Consider the following 16,671-nt stretch of genomic DNA (forward strand, 5'->3'; position numbering starts at 1 on the left):
TATGGCGCAGAGTGGTAAGGCAGCCGTCTGAAAGCTTTGCCCATGAGGCTGGGAGTTCAATCCCAGCAGCCGGCTCAAGGTTGACTCAGCCTTCCATCCTTCCGAGGTCGGTAAAATGAGTACCCAGCTTGCTGGAGGGTAAACGGTAATGACTGGGGAAGGCACTGGCAAACCACCCCGTATTGAGTCTGCCATGAAAACGCTGGAGGGCGTCACCCCAAGGGTCAGACACGACCCGGTGCTTGCACAGGGGATACCTTTACCTTTACCTTACTATACTACTTATATCCTACGTAGCCAGTTTCCGCAGAGAAACTGTAGTCTGGAGATCATTTGTGAGTCTGTGTGATCTCCAGCAATCACCTGCATGTTGGCAACCCTGGATAATCTTGCCACTTGACTCCTTCTCCTGTGCTGCAGCTGACATAGCTGCCACTCCCTAATTAAAGTGGCAGGTAGCAACACTGGACAGTCAAGGAAGAGAGAGAGGGAGGCAGTTTCAGCCCAGTCTTCTGACTTGGGTGCCTTCAGTTTTAGAACAGTGTGTATTAGGAACTTTTGGATCTAGAACTACATGAGATTGTGGTGTTGGAAGACTGCAACTTTAGCTGTTTGCTTTCTGGACTCTGCAGGTCATTCTAAAGGTCTCCCCACCCCCATCAAAACTAAGGAGTAAAACTACATGCAGGTGGAAGATGCATGTTTAGTACTAAGAAGTCACTTGTGAGCCAAAAGTAGGTGGTAGAGAGAGAGGCATCTTTAACAGGCTTGTGTTTGGCAATTCTATTCCTTCCTCACTGCCACTATGCTGTTCCAGGATCCCTGCAGCTGCTTTTAGGACGAGCAGCAGTTCTATTTGGGGAATTCTGGCATCACATGTAGGTTGGCCCTTCGCTCTTAAGTTTCAAAGAAGTATGTTAAAGCACAGGCCTGTTTGGGGAGGTTTCAGTTTGGCTACTCCTGTTTTCATTTCTGCTTCAACAACAACAACAACAACAACAACAGAAATCCTTTGAAAGCCCCCACATTCCCAAAGCAAAGAGGTGGAAACGGCTCTCCAGCACAATAGCAAGGGCCATGGCGCCTCATTCTGCCAGCTAATCCTTTTGAATAATAGGCTTGGAACTGCTGTATGAAACTATTTTGCTAAAGTTGGAGGAGGATTCCACAGCCCAATTAAAGGATTAGAATTGAAAGCTGTTGCATTACTCTTAAGTATGTGAATATAGGAACTTGGGGCGGGACCAAGAGAGAAATCAGTGTTCATTCTAATGCTCTATTATACCAGTATTATCTTGGCCCAAGGCCTGGCTTTTGGGGAGGAAATCTTTTGTTCCGTATTTTGCATTGTGACTGCTCCATAAGTGCGCTTTCCGGCTTTATCCCTCAGCATGTGCAACACACTCTGCGGCAGGAAGGTAATAGTTTTAGGCAGGCAGTTATGGTTTTCATGCACTTAACTCAGAAGAAGAAGATGCAGTGGGGAATTTTTTTTATTAGGTTGCACTCAAAAATCCCTCTGTGTTTTGGCTGCTGCTACATCAGGGGATCTGTGAGGCAGCCGTCTCTCAGAACGCTCCAGCCGTAATAAGCTGTAGAACAGATGGCTGCTGGCCAGACCCCCTTTCTTCTCTGCTGTGACTCTGCATTGGTGCAGCCTCTTTCTTTCACTCTTGAAGCGGAAACCCATCTCACGCAGTTTGGCCTTTCAGCCAGACCTCCAGTTCTTAATTGTGCACTGCTTTTCTCCCTGCTTATGGCTCCATCTACGAAGCACTCATATTTGCTGGAGAAAAACTAGAGGATTTAGTGTCACATGTGTAATGGGAGATTTTTGCCTCCCAGATGCACACCAGCTGTTTTTTTTTCTCTGTGACCACAGTACACAGAGAAGCAGCTTTAGCCTCCCCACCACCATGCTGCATTTACGCTCACAAACTGCCCTATGGAGCCACTTTTGGTTCTGTGGTGTAGCTAACACGTAGCCACATAAGTAACCTGAGCTACACCTGGCAAATGCCTTTTCATCTTTTATTTCTAAACTGAGACTGCCTCTGATATTAAATAGCTAGCCTTCTTTCCTTCAGCCCAGTGGTGTTCTACTTGGGTTTGTTTTCTCTTTTCTTTGGCATGTACCTAGTCCCTGACCTTACTGGCAAAAGCCATTGAAACATTGGTTCTACTTTTTGTATGGAGTCTTTGGAACAGTTCAGATGTACTTAAAACTGGAAGCAAAGTTTCTTTGGCTTAAAATCCTCCTTTTTTGTTTGTTGCAGAAAAAACAGCTGATGACGATGTGCAGAAGTCTGATATCTCTTCCAGCAGCCAAGGAGTGATCGAAAAGGAATCCCTGGGGCCTCTCCTTCTGGAGGTACGTGCAGAGGAGGCAGTTGCTCCACGTAGTCTGGAAGACTGCACTTTTCCGTATTTGTAACCATCACAATCTTTTAAACCTCCAGAAGCGTTTTTCCTTTTAGCATTAGCCGGGCAGCAGAAATCAAGATTCCTGAAAGAGGTGATTCCAAAGCCCCAGTCTTTGGAAAATAGACCAACATTCAAAGGCAATTAAACCTCTGAATTCTCATGCTAGAAGGCAACATCAAAAGAAGGCCTCTGCTTCTATGCCCTATTGGTTCTCTAGAGGAACTGGTTGGCCACCTTGTGAAAAGTGATGTTGGCCTAGATGGACCTCTGGCTGGCTCTCAATAAATCTAAAATTATTAACCAAATGGAAAAATGAGTCCTGTTGAAGAAGAATTAAGATGGCCTCCGCAAGGGACCTTCCTCTAACTTATTGAAGTTCTTTGATAGCGTCAAGAAGCTTCTAACAAGTCTACAAATAAGCATCTATAAAGGGTTTCCAAAAATCTAAAAATATGCAGTTGTCATCTATAAGCTGTGAGTTCAAATGTTCATAAGGTTATAAGGTCATCAAGCCACTAGATTATGTGAGGTGAACATTGATCTCACTAAAGTATTTTAACAACATTAAGGGCATGGAAGGAGACAGGCAAATAGTATATATGCATCATCAAAGACATCATATTCACTAACTGGTTAATGAACAGCAAAAGTACATAGGAATACACTGATTTCAAAATGGCAAATGTTATGTACACTGATGCAAAAAATAAATTCCAGTTTATACTGGTTAGATTTGAACTGGCTGAGGTTATCCTTGACAGAAAACATGGAGGGTTGCTGGAGGCTTGGTAAGAATCTCCTTTTAAAGCTGTCTATACCTGTAGCCATCACTACATCCTCTGGCAGTGAATTCCACATTTGAATCAATCTCTGTGTAAAAAAAGTATTTCCTTTTGCCTCTCCTGAATTTACTGCCCATCAGCTTCAGATTAATGTAATGGTGAGTGGTATGGAAATGAATACAGTGGTGAATGATTAATGCAATGGTGAATGGTATAGAAAGAGCAGTAATTATTCTGCCTTTATCTGACAATGCTCTGATTCAAAGGGCACCCAATGACATACGAGGAGTGTTTGATTTCAGACAAACAAAATGAATAATTAACTTTTGGGATTTGCTGCCAGAAGACATGCTGATGGCCACTGGCATAGTGGAGATTTGACAGATTCATAGATGATAAGTCTGTCAGCAGCTGTTAGTAATGAAAGCTAAATGGCGTCTCTGGAATCGGGCAGGAAAACTACTTGTTGCTGGCCATAAACAGCAATGTTGCCTTCATGCCATTCTCGTGGACAGTCTGAACTGTTTCCCTGGTCACTGTTGGAAGCAAGATGGTGGATAAGATAGACCCTTCGCCTAATACAGCAGAACTGCCCTTACATTCATGTACAAACACTATATTTTATAGCAGAGGATAATGCAATGGAACATAGCTTTGACTCTTGCTTTTCTAATGTTCTTACATTCACAGGCTTAATCTAGCACCCCAGTTCTGTACACCCAGTCATCAAGGTGGAGGGTTCACTTGGGCATGAAATTGTGGTCACTGTGGGTGGGAAGGTATTTGTGAGTTCCTGCATTGTTCACGGGTTGGACTAGATGACCCTGTAGGTCCCTTCCAACTCTGTCTTTATGATTCTAAGGTAGGCTGGCATCCATTTTGCACCCATAAGTTTTCCATGAAAGGTTTTTCTCAACTGTTGAGTTGCAGCTTGGAGGCTAGAGTGAAGACAGAAGAAACAATAAGTGATTTCTTCAGGCCAAAGTGATCTTTACTGCATATCTTGAATCACATACTGCCAGGCAGCAGGGCTGACAAATGTAATAATTTTACATGGTAGCTAAAGTAACTGCAATACTAGCTGGCATTTACTTGGCAGGTTTTAGAAGACAGAAATAGAACCGTCGATTCCTCCAAAAGCCACAGTTAATAGAACCAGAATCAGAATCCACAAGCCGCAAAACAGAGTTCTGTTATGAAATCCAGTAATTCTTTTCTCGGTGATTTATTAGAGGCACATAAGCAAGCGTAACCGTAAAGTAACCAAAACGAGTTCCCAGGTACAGTACTCATTTTCAAAGGGAAATCTTCAGTGGTTACCTCCTATAAAGAAATAATTGTATAGTTTAACAATAGAAGATCAAGAAATAATATAAAGCATTTAGTATGGAATTAAATACATATATTATGCCAACCTACCTCAACAATGGTGACTGTCTAAGATTCTATTTATTCATATTCAATGATTAACTCAGTTCTGAAATAAAACAAATATTATGACTGATCATAAATTGTCTATGATTTTATAAATGTATTTATATTAGAATCATAGAATCATAGAGTTGGAAGGGACCTCATGGGTCATCTAGTCCAACCCCCTGCACTATGGACTAGATTCACGAGGAATTGCTATATACATACCTATAAGCATCACACTGCCAAATAGCTGTTCTCATACATGGGTCCTTTCAAATAGCAGCCTAAAATGCTATTAGAATTTGGGGTGCTGCATGGTCACTTGCTTCTCCGAACTATGTTGACCCAGGGAGGGAGTGCATGTGCTGGGTGAATGGCACAGCACCCACCTCACCTACCTGGCATCACCCATTTGCTGCCTTGAGTCTTGGCCAGTTTACCTGGCAGCAATGCAGCCAGGCTGGATGGTGCTCAAGACCTGCCTGGGGCTCTCTCCATGGGGAGTTGGAGTGCTTTTTAGGGCCATTTTGAGCTACTACTCCACCTGTGGTTTCACAGGCTTCCATTTGCATGGATCCCAGGAGCAGACCTTCCACAAGTGGCATTAATATTCCTCTGCCTCCCTCTGCTCTTTTCTCTCCCTGCCCCTTCAGAGGTTGTGCATTCATCCTCTCTAGTGCTCAAGTGCACAATGGCAATTTTAAAGAGCTTCATTGTTCCTCTCTCAATTTGAGAAGGTGTGGATATTGGTAAGCATTACAATCTCCCAGAAAACAAAACGTTACCCCCACCTGTGGAGTCACGTCATCATTGCCTTCTGGAAGAACCCTGGGGCTCATCTCCGCCTTGCTTGTGTGATCCACGGGCCCTGCTTGCCTGCCTGCCTGCCTTTTCAAAACCAGTTCTCCTCCTTTTATTATTCTCCGATTTAGGATACTCTGGAGAGAGGCAGGGGCCCGGCTCCTAATTTCCGGAAATGGATTATTCAGTACCAGTTGCACGCTGGTTAGGCATCGGGCTGGCTGTGTTAAATGGAACTGCGATTGATTTACACCCGATACTGTTGGTTAGCTGCTGATTCACTGTGTTCCCTTTGCCCACTTCATTTCCTGCCTGACTTATTCATGCTGCTGTTTTCTTTTCTAAGTACTTTAAAACACATGGTGCTGGCTTTTCATCAGGAGGGCTGAGACAAGCAGAAAGTTAAGAGGAAAGAACTCTCTCTCACACACACACACACACACACACACACATGCACACACACAGAGAGAGAGGAACCTGCCTTTCTCTTCTCTGCAAGCCCCATCTTTCCACCAGGGGGTGTGGTGTATAGGCTTCCAGTTGCTTAGCAACAGGCAACCGCTTGTGACTAAGGGACACGGGCAGGTCATAGGCCAGTGGCAGTGGTAATGTGGAGGGAACGTATTGGGGCTTGGTTTAATTTGAAATGGCTTCCTGCTCAGCTAATGCAGAATGGGGAAAACACGATTTGCCGAAGACGGGACTCAATGAAAAATAAAGAGTGTGAAAGCCAAGCAAATCATGTCTGGCTGCTTTGCAAGGCAATCAATTACACAAGAGAGGGGAACTAAGGCCGGCATGGGGAACGTTGCCAGTCATGCACATGTGGCTGGCTGTGCCTGTGAATATATAAACTCAAATTATGAGGCCCAGAGGGATAGGACTTCATCATTCCCTGTGCAATTAGGTAGAATTTTAGCATCCCTGGACCATAACTGAGGGAGGTCTCTCTAGCCTGCTTTGGTGAATATATACTTATCGACTGTATCCACTTTCCTGGGGTCTAGATTTTGTTTGCTGTTTCCACTTGTTCCAGATCTCTCATCTAAATCCAGAGGTGCCCCGTGTTACCGTTTATGCAATATGCTTTTTGGCTTGTTTTTCTCTCAGAGTTCAAAATATTTTGGGGGAGTGACTGTCCCAATCTTCTTTCCTGTTTGAAACCGAATTACACAAATATATATCCTATACATCAGTAAAAGCCTTCCGTTTAAATGCTCAGGTGAAGGAGAATATTTTAGCTTGGCTTGTAAATGGGAACATGTTGGAGGAACCGTGCCATCTCTCTTTAATGCAGCCTGAGAGGCTAGAAAGGGAATCAGAGTCTGGGCTTGAAATCCAAGGCACGTAGTTCCAAGTGAACCCAAAGACTCTGGTGCCAACCTTGAGGGAATGGGTCAGCCCCATTGCTTTTCCTGGGTCATGGCTTCCAATTCAAACAGCAATTTTTCCTCATTTACACTGGATTTTCTCAATGTTGCAAAGGAAAGACAGCAGGTAGGAAAGCCGTGCTGTCACAATCATCGTGGGCTGTGGAGGGGATGAGAGAGGTACATGAAAATGGCAGAAGAAAGAGTCAGAGGCGCCGCAAGCAATTTGGGCAGGCTCAGCAAGCCTGATGTGGCCAAATGAAGACCACTGCTCAGGAACACAATCTCTATGCTGTGTTCATGTTGAGGAGAATAAGACCATTTTAGAAAGAAGGCCGCTGTTGATCGTACAGTGTTCTGTTGAAGCCATGTTCAGCCATTATGCACATGTGTTTATGCTGGATCATGGCCTTGTTTAAGATTGAGTCACCCAATGTCTTTTTTTTTTCTTTATTGGCTCCCTTGGTGACATCATAACATGTTGACCTACTCAGGAAATTTCATCATGATGACTGCGTTGTGAGGGTTTGATCCTGTTTGTTTTGGCACCTATACTGGAGAAAATTCTACTTCTGTTACTGCTGCTAACTTCATCTGAGAAAGAACATGGGTCTGCCCTTCAATACACCAAAGTCCCTGTGAGTGGCACCACGCAGTGCTGGTGTTGATGCCATTTCTTGTTGTTCTGGGCTTTGCAGGCATTGGACGGCTTCTTCTTCGTTGTGAATCGTGAAGGGCGAATAGTGTTTGTGTCTGAGAATGTGACAAGCTACTTGGGCTACAATCAAGAAGAGCTCATGAACACAAGTGTCTACAGCATCTTGCACGTGGGGGACCATGCAGAATTTGTCAAGAACCTGCTGCCCAAGTCCCTAGGTAAGGAGCGTGATTTTCCTTGCACCACTCTCCTGTGAAAAAGGCTGCAGAATCAATTAAGCAGCTTGCCAGATAAAGGTAAAATCCAACCCAGGTTGTCATTGTATTTTAACAGAATCCCTGTTCATTAAAGCTCAGTGTTTGTACATGGGTCAAAAGTTATTCTCTGTATAATCTCGCAAACATGCAGTTTAGCTTGTGTCTGTGATGACATGCATGTATGGATCTGCTGATGATAATTTTAGCTTATTTTTATTGTTAGTGTCTTGGTTTATTTTAATTCTGTTCTAAATGTTGTAAAATGCCTTGGCCATTATAAGGATAGAAACTTTGGCTTATAACAGTGATTGAATGATGTGCCTTAATGAATGCTGGAAGTCTCTAGACTTGCATATATCTTCTGCACTTGTGATGCAGCTATTGGAAGACTTCCTGGATTCCAAACCAGAAATTATGGCTTATTTCTTGCTTGCAAATCAGGATTCCAAATTAGGATTAAGCCGTAGCCCGGCCCATTCTGCACACGTTGGATAATGCACAGGAAAATCCAGCTACCAAAGCACATTGAAAGTGCATTATCCAACGTGTGCAGAGTTTGTAGGAAGAAACCAGCTATACTTTGTGCTTCAGCCAAATAGTAGCTTTCCAGTATACAAGACAAACACAATGGCAAGGAAGGGAAGGGGACATAAATGCATAAACCTGCAAACTTCCAAGGCTTGTTCTCATAACAAACCATGGTTTGTTGTTGTGTCTGAACACAGCCAATAAATAATAATGCCTTGGAATAGTTTGTCCTGGAGCAGGCTGGTGACTCAGTAGTATCCTCTAGTGCTAGACACCATTGTTGTTGAAGTATTTGCAAATTCTGAACATGAGATTATCAAATTTAGCATATGCATTGGTGTCAGGCTGTTCTGATATCTTCGTTTAGTTTCAAGGAGGAGTATCTCCCAAAAATATGAACTCTTCTACCCAAGGAAACCTGAAATGTATAAATAAAGTGGTTGAAAACTAACAAACTGTGAGATTCCCCAAAGGCTGACTAATCTGATTTGTGAACAAAGGCTACAGAAATTGGGTGGGGGAATCATTTAGAATAAAAGATGATTAGGGAGAGCAAGACGTAACAGATGTTTATAAAATTGTGAGCTGTCTGGAAAGAAGGAAGTTATTTGCCTTGTAACACCAGCTTGTGGGTCTACATGGTACAATATGTGTTAGTGTTTCATCCCTTCCTGCTCTCTGGTTCTTGGAAGGTGCTAGAGTTGAGTAGGTGCAAGCCGCACTTGGGAGCACAAGCAAGTGGTTCAGAAGCTTAGGAGGCGGCTCTCTTTTGCAAGCAGATCCAATTTAATCCTGTCAACGACTTGCTCGCTGCCGTTCAAAATGCGTGTCATTTAATCTGCATTTAAGCTCATTTTTTTGAATAATATGCTTACTCAGGAGCATCATAATGTAATTCCCAGTAAGAACCTCAGTTGACTAGTCAGCCAGAAAACCCCAACAGATGTAAAGGCTTTGCTGTCTCCACTGTGGAGGCAGAATAGGCTGAAAACGTGAACTGCTTACTGAGGGCTAGACTGAAAACTAAGCCCACGGTTGCTACAGGAGGCCTCTGGCCAGTCCTTTACTGTAGTGTCGCATGCTGAGCACATGGCTGGTTTCAGTCAAGGGGGTTCTTGCTGCTCTTGGATCAGTGCTTTGTTCAAGGTAGGTCAGCTTCAGGACCCATCAACCTTGCTGGCATTTAATTGACTCAGTGATGAGACTCTTCTTGCTTAATGCAGCTCTGCTTATCAAAGTTATGCCTTTATAGCAGAAGCCCTTCTCGTTGATGAGCCACTGATCTAGTGAACTCAGAATTATTACCGGGCACTTTGGCCAGTCCAAGGAGCCTGCTTAAGTTTACAAAGATGGGCAATATAACTATTATAGCAGGAAGAATGATTAGCAAGGCCTGAGAAAATGTGCAGTGAACAGAAGGATGGGGGCAGATGCAAGGCAATGAGTTTCCATTCCTTGCCTTCCATCCACTGTGCAGAGCCCTTCAAGGATGCCATCAGGGAGACTCATGGGAGCAAGCAAAGGGAAGTATGGGAGGTCTCTTTCCTTTTGCTAGGCAGATCCCTCCTCCACAGTCATCATGTATTCTTATCATAATGCAAACAGATCAGCCACATGCACATAGTTAAATGTTACACCCATGGGTGTTCACAAATATGGATGTATATCAGCACATGGACCATATGCATACAACTCCCAGCCAGTCATACCTACGTGCATGCATGTACACTCACAGTATAACTGTTTGAAGGTTGAGTTTTGCCAGGGCCGTGAGCTAAGCTTTGGTGGACAGAAGGATAAAGAGTCAGCATGTAGGAGAGCAGGAATTTCCCCACAGGACTGGAATGCAGGAAGGATGATTAATCAGATGTGATGGTTGGAACTGGTCAGGAGCAGCAGGCAAGGTACCAAGACTGAAGAACTGAGAACTTGCAAGAGACCACCCTGAAAGCTTACTGGTGTGCGTGTGCCGACATGCACATTCACACATTCCATACCGCATGCAGTGTCATAGTCCAGAGGTCTCCTTGAATCAAGCAGGCAGCTTAGCGATCTCACTCTTTTTGCAGGAACATTCAGCTGGGCAGGATCTCAGAAGCACATGATTACGAATGCTGCCATTCCCAAAATCAATTTAGTTAAGCCTGTGCCAGCCCCCAAGTGCACACTATCTTCGCATTGATTTGAGCATGGCATGTATCAAATTAGCTCCATTGAATATGAGATCGACTTAAACTAATTCAATATGAGGCAGGCTTAAATCAATATTTCATTTAATAAGGTCTTAACCTGATTTTAGCTTACTGCAGTGCATGCTTGTATGTGGACATGGCTTAATACGTTGTGCTTGTACTGTTTTTTTTTAAGCTAGTTTTCCCATAGAATGATCTTAAGATCATATGTTTTGCTTAATGTGTAAGGTTTGGATAAGGTTTTTTTTAAATTAGTTTTGTCCTAAATACAGCTTGTCCCAACCCTGTGGCTGTTGCTACCAAGATAATTAATCAGATTTCAATCAGCCAACCCCCAAAGATGGAGGGAAATTGGGGAGAGAGGTATAACTGAATAATAAAGTACAGTATTTGCTGGTGTATGACTACTTTTCCCCCCTGAAAAACATGCCTCCAAGTGGGGGGGGTCGTCCTATACGCCGGGTGCACTTCAGTTGGGATAGACATAGCTGCCCATAGTGGCCCATAGTACTGTATTTTGAGTGGAAATGTTGGGGGGTCGTCTTATACGCCGGCAAATACGGTATATGCTTAGTATTTGATGGTTCTGGTTCAGTTCTTTGCATCTCCAATTCTGAAAAGGATTTCATGTAGTACATGCTGGTAGGGGCTCATGGGAATTGTAGTCCATGGACATCTGGAGAGCAACAGTTCGGCCACCCCTGTAGTAGAGCTTTAAGATGGTAGATTGTTGTTGCGTGTAGATGTTCCCAGTTCAGTCCTCAAGACCTCTGGCTAAAAAAGTCTCATGTAATAGCTTAATGCCGTATTAAGCAGTTTTGCATGTTTACATTGCCAGATAATCTCCAGGGAAGCTTAATAGGGCATGTCTCTGACAGTGTCCTGCCTCTTATTCTTGCTTGTGGTAGCTGATGTCTCTCCAGCTAAAGTGATAGAGAAAAGGCCCCAAAACAACAGTGGTAGAGGGATTTTCTGGTTTCATTGGGCCACAATAGCAGCATTAGAGAAGAAATCATGCAACAGTCTCAGGATACAAGACAAAGTACACAGTATAAAAGGTAAAGGTAAAGGTATCCCCTGTGCAAGCACCGGGTCATGTCTGACCCTTGGGGTGACGCCCTCTAGCGTTTTCATGGAAGACTCAATACGGGGTGGTTTGCCAGTGCCTTCCCCAGTCATTACCGTTTACCCCCCAGCAAGCTGGGTACTCATTTTACCGACCTCGGAAGGATGGAAGGCTGAGTCAACCTTGAGCCGGCTGCTGGGATTGAACTCCCAGCCTCATGGGCAAAGCTTTCAGATGGCTGCCTTACCACTCTGCGCCACAAGAGGCTCTTACACAGTATAGTGTGCTCATTAAATCTCAGGTGCATGATGTTTGGTCAGAATTCAGTGCCACTGCACAGTGACTTGAGAAATGACCTGGGAAAGACCATAAGCATCATTCATTGTTCCTCAGTTTAATAGGACCAGTTTTTTAATAGGACCAGTTTAATAGGATCACTTTTTGCCCTCATTTCTCCTCTACTACCTGTTGCTTATGACCACTGCCAGTACCCTCACCTTTGGCATTGCATATATTCATATCTTTACTTGCAGGATCTTAGAGAATCATAGAGGCATGGACTGGCACGGCCACTGTGGGCTGCACATAGAAGTACAGCAGGAGCCTAGAAGTAGCAAGAGGCTGGTTGGAGTCTTGGTGGGCCTTACAGGGTCTAGTCACAGCCAGTGGTAGTGAAGGAGGGCCTGGTGGTAGCAACTGAGCAAGAATTGTTAATATGATCTAGAACGTGCAGCAGAAAGAGAAAAGGCAAGACACACCCCTGGTTTCCATTAGCACAAGAACTGCAACTTGCATGATTCTTGATACAGTTAGAATATTTGAATGCTGCTCTCACAGTCTGATTCTCAGGGTTGAGTAAAGATCCAAAATAATGTTGTACTTTCTGATGTTCAAAGTACCTAACATATTTTTTTTAAATTAAACTGCTGCTTTGATGTTCATACCCTCAAAGCTTGTTCCATACTTGGTAATCCTGAATGGTGTGAATACACAGCTCAGGATTTCTTATTCATAGAATATTGGGTAATGGATACCAGTGTAGTCTGTATTATCTGTTATTCTTTTTGCAAAAATTAGGGGTTCCTTTCTGTTTAGGTTATGGTTGCAAGCTATATCATGTCTGACTTGAAGAGCACAGTCAATAGATCAGAACACAGGAGAGAAATTCGGGAGATCTCATGGCTTGGATGTAGAACATGTAGTTGTCATGTAAAAAAAAATCTCCAGTTTTAATCCCTGGCATTTCTAGTTATAAGGATTGCATGTGAGAAGGCTTGGAAAGATTTCTGCCAGATATTGGAGAATAGACAGGACTCTGCTAGATAGGCCAATGCTCTACCATGTCACAAGGTAGGATGCTTTAGGATGCTTTGGGCTGATCCTGCGTTGAGCAGGGGGTTGGACTAGATGGCCTAAATGGCCCCTTCCAACTCTATGATTCTATAATTCTATAAGGCATCTTGTTGTAACTGTAAGAGGTTTTGGGAGGTCACCGTGTTTCTGCATCATAAGCAGAATATGGATAAGTCCCCAATGCTGATCTTCTTCGTATTCATTCCTTCAAAGCCTTCTTCAGTAGTCTTTCTCCAACACCCTCCCCCCTCTCCCGGTAGTCAATGGAGTTCCTTGGCCCCAAGAATCCACCAGGCGCAACAGCCATACCTTCAACTGCAGAATGCTGATCCGTCCTCCAGACGAGCCAGGTGCAGAGAACCAGGAGGCCCGCCAGCGTTACGAGATCATGCAGTGCTTCACGGTGTCTCAGCCGAAATTGATCAAGGAGGAAGGTGAAGGTAAGGCAGAGGTTCTTTGGAGAGGAAAATAGTGCTTGCTTGTGCTGCATTGCATTTCTCGGGACTGGGGGAGGGGGGAGATCTGTAAATTGTCCTTGATTGTCCTCTTGCAGGACTTTTTTTCTCAAGGGGATTGCGCCTCTGCAAGAAGTCAGTTTCTCCCTGCAGCATTTTCTGCTGCTGGAACTCAAGATGCCTGCCGCTCAACATCCAGCCTGCAAGTTGCATTTTTAGAGGAATTTTTTTATGTTGGTGCTATGGGAATTATTTTGGGGATTTGCTTTAGTCAGCCAGTTCCCTGTTGCTGGAGTTTTTGTTCTTGCATGCTTGCATATATGCTATAACAGTAATCCACCATCCTTTTTTTCCTTTGGATTCACAATCCATCTATGCAGTCTTCATCATAGATAACTAGCCAGCACTCTGGTCTCGGGCAGGTTTAGGCATTTGGTTTTGTGTGCTACATCCTGTTTCAGAAATTGTGTAGCTTCTGTGTTGAGTTGATTGTTCTGTTAACAGCTTCTTCTCCCGAGGGAGCAAACTAAGGACTGATTCATACAATACATAGACCTTGCGGCTGCCAGAGGCCCAATTCTGATTGGAACCACAATGTGCATGCTGTTTTCCTGGCCTAAAGCAGCCAGGAGGAGCTGCCATTCGCTTCATTAGAAAACTCGCATGTAATGTACATCTGTGGAGAATGAACACCAGCAGACTGCCTCATAAACTCCTCTGGCGAGAAGGACCAACTGACTGGAAGATCCAAGGGCTGGCGCCAAAGAAAACATGTCTTAAACAGATCGAGGAAGACCTTAGAAGCCAGCGATTGACTATCCACATGGCCAAAACTACTGCCACCAATCGCCAACAAGGCAGCGTGTTGGCTGAGAGGACAACCTGCTCCACCAATTACCAGCTAAAGAATAAAAAGAAGAAGAATGTTATATCTGTGTTTCCTAGAACGAGCCAGCTTGCCAGAAGTGGTGGAAAACAAGTCTAATTAATTAATTAATTAATAGTGGCTCCCCATTGCCAGTTTGGGTCATGAAAAAGGCTCAGGGAAGTCCGAAGGCCCCCCCCTCCCCAAGTGTGCTTTGGTCCTGACCCGAACCAGGGACCCCTGTGTACCTGGGAAGGACAAAAGTCCCATCTCATGGGTGCTTCAAGCTCTTCATGGTGCCTGTGAAGATTTTGTATTGCATGAACTGGCCCTAAACCAGCAGAGTGAAAAGAAAGCCACTGGGCCTCTGTCTAAGCTTCACTCCTCTAAGTGCAAAGTTCAGGGACATCTCACTGAAGACAGCCAGCAGTATTTGGCTTGGGAGGACCTCATCACCCTTGCAGAGGTGTCAACGGTCCTTCAGTCGCTGCCTCCGAAGCTGAATGCACAGGGGCCCATCTGTTTCAGAAAAGTGAATGGCTAGGGAAAAGATAGACACAGTCCCCACAGGAAGAGGAGGTGGAGCAGCACCCGCAGGGGGATGTCTTTGGGCCAGTCTGGTGTTCCTTCTAGTGCTTGAAATGGAAACAAGGCCAGGGTGCCAGAAAGCCGCTTGCAGACTTTCGTTTTGCTCTGAAGGAGATGATGTCTTTTACATCATGGCACACCCCTGTGCTTCCTGATAATTGGAACACTTTCCGGAGAAAAGGGTATGAGCTGAGATGGGTGAAAATGTATTGGAAGGTAGAAAGCGTTCCAGTTTCCTTTCCTTCTCCAGAGCTGTCGCCCCCGATTTTCCTCCAGCATCTCTGCCACATCCCCTCTTGAAAACCAGGAGCACTCAAGCAAGTGTGACTCTCACTCCTCCACGGTGTGTACGTAACCTGCCTGGATGCCATTCACATGGGCCTAGCAGAACTGGATTTTCAGTTGAGGTCTTCAGACAAATCCACACTCTGGCGCAGCCCCATATTACAAGAGCGATTTTTCCAGCAGAACACTTTGGGCTCATTTCTCCATAGCAGCCATTTCGTTCCGGTGCATTAGCTAAATTAATCCATTGCAGTTTACACAGGAGATCATGACTGGAAGGAATAAATCACAGAGAGGATCAGGTTATGAGCAGATACTTCTCCTGGAGCTGTTAGTTGTTGGCTTTCAGTGCAGCCATTATTTTACAGGGCTGCCAGATCCAAATGGCCTCAGAATTAATTCTCCCAAACAGCAGAACGAAGATACACACCATGCCAGTGCCAGCCCTCCTTTTCCAGACAAACTTTTTATGCACTCCAAATTAATGCAAAGGCTTTAATTCATCTCAACAAAATTTAGAACGGCACAGGACTAAACTCGTCTGTAGTTTTCCTCCTAGAGTGGGGGGGGGGGGGGGGCGGAACAAGCTTGCGCTTCTTCCAAATTAACCAAAATTGGATGGTTCAGTCTTGTTTCCACCCTAAATATGGAGCCAGGGGATGCAGCCAGCTCGGAAGTTCCGTGCAATACCCAACTTCATGCAGCAGTTTCCTCCCTCCTATTGCAGTTTGCCCCAGTTTGTTGATTGCTTTAGTGCCCAGCTTTTGGAGTGGGTTGTCGAGAAGACAAATTTCACAGCACAGATGAGTCCAGAAACAATCTGTGCTCCTTTTGGCAACTGCCTGCACTTCTCCAGGGAGTCTGCTTCAGTCTCGGAGATCCATGACTTAAACTCACAGGAGCACGGTGGGATGAGGGGGCAGCAGTGTGGAAGGCTGAGCGGTGGTGGAGGGAACATGGATGAAGGAGGTGGCATGAACCAGAAGCCAGGCAACATGAGGAGGTGGGAGAGCAGGGTAAAAAAGTTGAAGGCACAAAACAAAAGGATTTTCCTCAAGTTTCATGAGTCTGTAAGAAAAATAGCCTCACCGCCTTGTCTTTCTCACTTCCAACCTTCTTGTCCATTTGATTGCGGCAGATTTGCAGTCCTGCCTGATATGCATCGCACGAAGATTACCTCGAGCCACAGCCTCCACCGCTTCAGAATCTTTCATGACCAAGCAAGATACTACAGGTATTATTCAGAAGGGCAACCAGATGCTTTATTCCAGGGCACTGGGATGGGGAGCCAAGTGTTCCCAGACAGTAATAAGCATTTACGGTTTCATTATTTAGGTTTGTCAGTTACGGCTGTGGACTAGAGCAGGGGTAGTCAACCTGTGGTCCTCCAGATGCCCATGGACTACAATTCCCATGAGACCCTGCCAGCATTTGCTGGCAGGGGCTCATGGGAATTGTAGTCCATGGGCATCTGGAGGACCACAGGTTGACTACCCCTGGACTAGAGAGTTCTCTGAAAGGAGGGTTTTCAGCTGGAGTTTGACAGGGAAAGATGGTGGCACCAAGGCAGTGTTCTGGACAGAGGTTCTAGGCATAGAGGAAATAGAATGAAGTTATTTTCAGAGCCAGAG

General features: G+C 44.7%; 1 protein-coding gene and 1 long non-coding RNA gene across 10 annotated transcripts in view; one reads left to right on the plus strand and one right to left on the minus strand.

Moving 5' to 3' along the window:
• NCOA1 (nuclear receptor coactivator 1) overlaps positions 1-16,671 on the plus strand; it is a 321,680-nt gene that overhangs the window by 254,882 nt on the left and 50,127 nt on the right. For all 9 annotated transcript variants that reach the window (XM_077331693.1, XM_077331659.1, XM_077331668.1 and 6 more), the window contains 4 exons: positions 2,277-2,371; positions 7,492-7,669; positions 13,108-13,287; positions 16,179-16,274. In XM_077331693.1, the coding sequence (XP_077187808.1) occupies positions 2,277-2,371; positions 7,492-7,669; positions 13,108-13,287; positions 16,179-16,274 (549 nt within the window). The remainder of the gene's footprint in view (positions 1-2,276; positions 2,372-7,491; positions 7,670-13,107; positions 13,288-16,178; positions 16,275-16,671) is intronic.
• On the minus strand, positions 3,741-5,970 carry LOC143834880 (uncharacterized). Its single transcript, XR_013229922.1, has 3 exons — positions 5,905-5,970; positions 4,626-4,683; positions 3,741-4,529 (listed from the first exon to the last, which is right to left on the minus strand). It is a non-coding gene; the product is annotated as an uncharacterized LOC143834880 (long non-coding RNA).

This window comes from Paroedura picta, chromosome 1, assembly GCF_049243985.1.
Source record: "Paroedura picta isolate Pp20150507F chromosome 1, Ppicta_v3.0, whole genome shotgun sequence".
In the NCBI taxonomy this organism is placed as follows: Eukaryota; Metazoa; Chordata; class Lepidosauria; order Squamata; family Gekkonidae; genus Paroedura; species Paroedura picta.